The 6,534-nt window shown below is 40.4% G+C and overlaps 1 protein-coding gene across 4 annotated transcripts in view; it reads left to right on the top strand.

Moving 5' to 3' along the window:
* Rtn3 (reticulon 3) overlaps positions 1-6,534 on the top strand; it is a 62,309-nt gene that overhangs the window by 43,740 nt on the left and 12,035 nt on the right. The window contains exon 1 of one of the 4 annotated variants that reach the window (XM_021151199.2): positions 1,530-1,800. The exons of the other annotated variants lie outside the window; for them this stretch is intronic. Within the exon in view, the coding sequence (XP_021006858.1) occupies positions 1,659-1,800 (142 nt within the window). The 5' untranslated portion in view covers positions 1,530-1,658. Of the gene's footprint in view, positions 1-1,529; positions 1,801-6,534 lie in introns of those variants that run through there. 4 annotated transcript variants of the gene reach the window in all.

Genomic DNA, 6,534 nt, shown 5'->3' with positions numbered 1-6,534 from the left:
CTTTGTAGACCAGGCTGGCCTTGAACTCAGAAATCCGCCAGCCTCTGCCTCCTGAGTGCTGGGATTAAAGGCGTGCACCACCATGCCTGGCTGACAATGGGAGGTTTTAATGATTAAAAAATGATTTTTTTTTCTAAGAATCTAGTGGGTATCAATTTGAAAGAGGTCTCTACAAATGTCTTTGGCCTGCTGCTAGACGCTGCTGTGGACAAAACAAGCCTGTGCACATGTTTGACAGTAAGAGCTTTTCCTGTCAGTGATCTGTGCCACTTGGAGGAGTATGTGCTGAGGTAATGATAAATATGTGGTAGAGAAGAATTAAGCCTTATCAACATACACAAAATTGGAATCTGAATTTACAGATATCTAGTATCTTTTGCAACTTAAAAAGTGGTTTAATTTAATGAAAACCATACAATTTTTTAAAATTATAAGAACCTAGTCCAATGGAGAAAATGCCTTCATCATTTTCTTTTACTACAATATTTTTTTGAAACTGAACAGTCACCATCACCTTTTATTTAATTTAGCAGTGCTAGTCATGGAACTTGGGACCTTAGCATGCTTAGCAAGGAAGTCTTTGCCCATTTACTGCAAAACCCATCTGCAAGTCTTTACCCATTGCTGCAAAACAGAGCTTGGTCAGAAAATCCAGAGTTAACTTTTTAAGACAGGAAGTTAAAATTGGGAGAAGCATGCCCTGTCAGTGAGCATCCTCTTTGAGCCTTTCCCCCTCTTGTAGTCGGAAAGCCTGTCTTTAGCCAATCAGGTAACAAAACATACACAGGAAACTGAGAAAGATCATTAGTTAGTGCTACAAATGGAAAACCCTACTCTAAACAAATCAACCAGCCAGCGTGACTTTCCCCCACCTACATTTTATTACATGTATTGAGTATTAGCAAACTAAAACAAAAGACTTATGCAAAGAAAATAAAACCTTGTGTCAATCTTGAGTTGCTCTTCAAAAATAAAATTAAAGTTGGAGTTTTGTCAATTTCATTCCTTCCTTTTTCAGTATAATTATTTTCTACCCTTAACTTAAGAATGCTTGGGAGAGGGCTGGTGAGATGGCTCAGTGGGTAAGAGCACCCGACTGCTCTTCCAAAGGTCCAGAGTTCAAATCCCAGCAACCACATGGTGGCTCACANAAAAAAAAAATGCTTGGGAGAAGCTCCACGTGGTGGCACAAGCCTTTAACCCTCTGAGTACTAGGACAGCCAGGGCTACACAAAGAACCGTGCTAGGGAGAACAGGTTAAATCCTGTTGATCCTTGGAGATTTCTAAATTTAAAATCAAACCGAACTCTTTCCCTAAATTTGGTAATAAAGCATTGATAAGGAAGTCAGCAAAATGTCAATGCTGCTCCTGACTGAACTTGCGGAACTGGCAGCTTTCTTCTTTTGAGAATGCCATTAGGCTCCCTCTTTTGGTATATTATGGGTACTGCAGCTGGCGTCCTTAAATCTCCTAGCAAGTAATAGAAAACCTTTGTTTTCAATAATAAAGATAAAGTAGGGCCCTCCGATCAGGCCTGGGCTCCTGGAGTTGCTCCCTAGAGCCACCGCGCTGTGCTGCTGCTGCTGCTGCTCCTCGCGCGGCTCCTTTAGGCCACTGCAATAACGGCCGCCCTGGCGGAGCTCTTCAGAGCGGACAGATGCAGCTGCTGGTACCTAGGCAGCCTGCGATGGGTAACTGCTGCTGGACGCAGTACTTCGGGCTGCACCGCAAGGAAGGGGGCCTGATGCAGACAGGAGGAAGCAGTGCAGGATCCAAGGGTTTTACAGCGTGCCCGAGAGGTGAGCACTTAAACACAGAGTTTGTGCACCTACTCATAAGTGACGGCTTGAGAATGAGACACACACATTCGCCAAGCAGCCATAAACCACCTCCTAAGGAAGAAGCAGTTAACTTGTAGGAGAGGCATTATAAGTCGATTGCTGCAAAACAGATCTTGGTCATAAAATCCAGAGTTAACTGTAAGAAAGGAAGTTAAAATTGGAAGAAGAAGCAGCTGGGTACTGCCTGCCGCCGAGAAGGCAGGGCAACAAAGTAGAGAAAGCACTCGAGGCAGGAAAGGTACAGCTGTGCCATGATGTCCTACTAGCAGGGAGACCAAAGTTATTGACCAGAAGATAAGTATGGATCTTGCCAGATACACAGTATTGACATAAAGTACCAAAAGCAGCTGTAATTTAACAACCCAAACTAAGTTAGCTTATAATATGATAGCCCATCCTTAGATGGGACCAGAATGTATACAGTGTTTTTCATGAGGCAGCCTTTCAAAACAGGAAGACATTCCCTAGGCAGCACTTAGAAAACTGATGATCCCTGTGAGCAAAAGGGGGAAGGACTTTGTAGGGCTGAGATGGATGACAGTGGTGACTGAGTATTGCAGGCTTGTGAGTCCTGGCTTAAGAACTTTCTAGTATCAGTCTAAAACAGATCAACAGATTGGGCAGAATGAAATTTTGTGATCCTGCTTAGCAGTTCTGACCTAGTGCTTAAAAGTGGACTAGAATGCATTAGTGATAATGCATTGGGGGAGCAGGCACTACGTTGTAAATGCTTGTTTTACAAGGAGTGAAGATGATGGAACACAGCTAATGGCTTCAGAATGAGTGTAGATTTCACCATCTGCCTTCTGCTTCTCAAGACCAATTGAAGGGCTCATGTTACCCTTTAAATTTATTTTAACCTTTTATAGTATTCTTACCCTTGTTGGGTTTTGCATTTTAAACCTTGGCTGATTTTACTTTGTCTGAACAAACCTGTTTTACTATGTAACTGAAAATCTTTTTTTAAAAAAGAATTATTTATATATTTTATTTATATGAGCAAACTGTAGCTGTCTTCAGACACACCAGAAGAGCACAACAGATTCCATTACAGATGGTTGTGAGCCACCATGTGGTTGCTGGGAATTGAACTCAGGACCTCTGGAAGAGCAGTCAATGCTCTTAACCACTGAGCCATCTCTCCAGCCCCTGAAAATCTTCTAAAAAGTGTTCTTGCTAAGTCTTAGCTGCTATAAAGAGTGAGGATGGCCAGTTTAGGACACTGTTATTCCCACTCTCCAGCTTCATCTATTTTGATGAATTCTTTAATTTGTCTTATACTAAACACAGTTAACTTGAGAAAACCCTAAGAAATGCAGAGTATGGTTTCTTTCCACATCAATCACAAATGCATATCCTAATGTGATATTGACACATTCTGAACAGAGATACTATTTAAAAAAAAAAAAAAAAAAAAAAAAAACCCAGCCGGGCAGTGGTGGCGCACACCTTTAATCCCAGCACTCGGGAGGCAGAGACAGGCGGATTTCTGAGTTCGAGGACAGCCGGGGCTATACAGAGAAACCCTGTCTTGAAAAAAACAAAAAACAAAAAAAAACAACCAAACAAACAAAAAACAAGCTACTCTACATATTATAGTGATATTAAGATTAATATATAATTACAAATTTAGATATATTGGTTTCTTGAGGTTTTTTTCCCTATTTTAAAATTCTCTTTGGGGCTGGAGAGATGACTTAGTGGTTAAGAGCACTGACTGCTCTTCCAGAGGTCCTGAGTTCAAATCCCATCAACCAAATGGTGGCTCACAGCCATCTGTAATGTGTCGGGAGACAGCTACAGTGTATTTACATGTAATAAATAAATATTTTTTTAAAAAAATTCTTTTTGAAAGATTTTACACAAAATATGTAAATGTGGATGATTGAAGAAAATGTAAATGGTAGTAATACAGGTATTTAAAAGTAAAAATCCTTTTGGTATGAAAGATTCCATTGGTTCTATTACTCTTTGATTTAATGGCATGGAACTAGTATATCAGTATATATAATTTGTGGCAAGCAGCTTTTCACTGTTTATGAAGCAGCATTCCAGTTAGAAGAATACCATTGAGATGGCTCAGAAGGAAAGGCAGCTGCTCCCCAAGCCTGACCTGAGTCCATGGCCAGAACCTACATGATTTAAGGAGAACACTGTTACTGTGTCAGGCTGGAGCTCCAAACACTCAGCAGAGATCAAAATGAGCAAGGCAAGAATTTTCAGTAATAGCCAGGCCACCTGCTCTCCTTGGGACCAGAAGTGAGCAAGTGACCCCAGCTATAGTGGACAGACTCTTGTAAAGGTATTTCATGACTTTTGCAAGCAAGCAAAGCTTAACAGAAATGGAACTTTTCGGACTAGCATTTAGCATAAACACATTGTTACATTTTTAACATCACTATGAGCTGCCAGTTTCAGAAAGCCTGTTTTTCAAGTCAGGTAGACCTAGTTTGAAGGAGTTATTTGTGGTCTAATGGTTTGAAAAACAGTCTGCACAGTAGGAACATAAATCTCATTTTACCTGAGAAATACAAATACCAAAACTTTTGGAAACAAGTCCAGAAACTGAACAGTAGGGAGAATAGAGGCCCTGTTATTATTTAACCCATATTAAAATCAGTAGTGAAGGCAGAAATGGGGGGGGGTCAGCTTCTAAAAAGCACGAACCTTTGAAAGTGTTTGGTAGCACACACACAGGTATGCCCACAAATGCATGCCCATACGTGCAGCACTAAATAAATAAACGTATGTTGGATTTTTACACAGAACAAAACAGGAATATAAAATGCTCCCTGGATTTGGTGAGGATTGAGCATGGGTTTCTGTAAGCACACTTACCTGGGCTCTCCTTGGTATGTTTTCTTTTTTGTCTTGCAGCAGCAACAGGGCAATGTCCTGAAAAGGGAAGTTCAGATAGAAAGAGGAACTCAAGGCTCCTGCTGTGCGGACATAGCATACACAGTACTTGGATTACAGTGAGATCTAGGTTCTGTTGTTGTTTTCATCTCAGAGATGAGTATCACACTTTAGCATGTGAATATACATTAAATCATACTGTTGTGTACATATCAATATAACTGAGGTTACAGCTTCATCATTGAAAATCACTTAAAGATGTTGTCTGTCCCTATTTCCTGTGCCAATGCTTTTTTTAAGCTGTATTTTGCATGAGATAAATGTTTTAGCACAAACTAGTAGTTTGTTTTAGGCTTTCATTTGTATCTGTATCTGCTATATGTATAAGTCCCTGTAGAGGCTAGAAGAAGAATCAGATCCTCTGGAGCTGGAGATACAGGCAATTGTGAACTGTCTGATGTGGGTACTGTGAATCAAACTCAGGTCCCTCAGAATTGCAGTCACTCTTAAACTGAAACCATCTCTCCAGCCCAATTGGCTTTTTGTTTATAATAAACTTTCTGAAGGAGTGGTAACTGCTCAAGATTATAAATAAGCCCATTTTTGCATGTAAGCATCTTTTTTTAAAGCTTAAATTAAAAAAAAATTTTATGACCACTGTATTAGGATCCTCTAGCAAAACAACTTATAGAATGGAAAAATATATGTATGTACATACAAATATATATGGGATTTATTAGAATGGTTTATCTGCTGTAGTCCATCTGGTCTAACAATAACAGACTATCAACAGAAGGTTCAAGAATGCAGTAGTTGTTCAGACCATGAGTCTGGATTGGATATCTTAGCTGGTCTTCAGTATTCATCAGCATCTCAAAGAAGTAGGCTCTGATGTCAGTAAAGGAATAGACTTGCCAGTGAGACCAAGCAGGCAAAGAACAAAAGCTTCCTTCTTCTGTGCCCTTTATATAGGCTGCCAGCAGAAGGTATGGCCCAGATGAAAGGTGGATCCTCCCATTTCAAAAGATCTAGAACTCAGGAGGCAGAAGCAGGTAGATCTCTGAGAGTTCAAAGCCAGCCTAGTTAGAGTGAGTTCTAGGACAGCCAGAGCTACACAGAGAAACCCTGTCCAGAAAAACAAGACAAAACAAACAAACAAAAGATCTGGATTAAAAGTGGGTCTTCTCACTTCAAATGAAAACAGTCCCTCATGGTGTACCCAGCCACTTGGGTTTTTAGCTAATTCTAGATGTAGTCAAGTTGACAACCAAGAATAGCCATCACAGCCACTTTATAGAAGACTTTGGAAGTAGGGAATAATAGCTTATAATTCACCATCAACAGTAAGTACATTAATCCCAGCACTTGGGAGGCAGAGGCAGGTGGATCTCTGAGTTCGAGGCCACCTGGTCTACAGAGTGAGTTCCAGGACAGCCAGGGCTACACAGAGAAAAAACCCTGTCTCAAAAAAAAAACAAACAAAGTACAAAGGCTTTGCATCAATTCCTAGCACCCCCATGGCCGCTAAAAAACATACAGTTCCATGAGATCCAGTGGCCTCCATGAAAACTGTATAAACAGAATATAGAAACACAGATTATACATGAAATAAAAATAATAAAATCTTTATGGATAATTTTTTTGGTTTTCAAGATAGGGTTTCTCTGTGTAGCCCTGGAACTCACTCTTGTAGACCAGGCTGGTCCAGAGATCTGCCTGCTTCTGCCAAGTGCTGGAATTAACAATGTATGCCACCACCCCTGACTCTAAATATTTATTTTTTTAAAGAAATTTAGTAGCCGGGCGTGGTGGCGCACGCCTTTGATCCCAGCACTC

The sequence above is a fragment of the Mus caroli genome, chromosome 19, assembly GCF_900094665.2.
Source record: "Mus caroli chromosome 19, CAROLI_EIJ_v1.1, whole genome shotgun sequence".
Classification (NCBI taxonomy): Eukaryota; Metazoa; Chordata; class Mammalia; order Rodentia; family Muridae; genus Mus; species Mus caroli.
The sequence above is the reverse complement of the archived record's forward strand: the minus strand, read 5'-3'. Positions and strand labels throughout refer to the sequence as shown.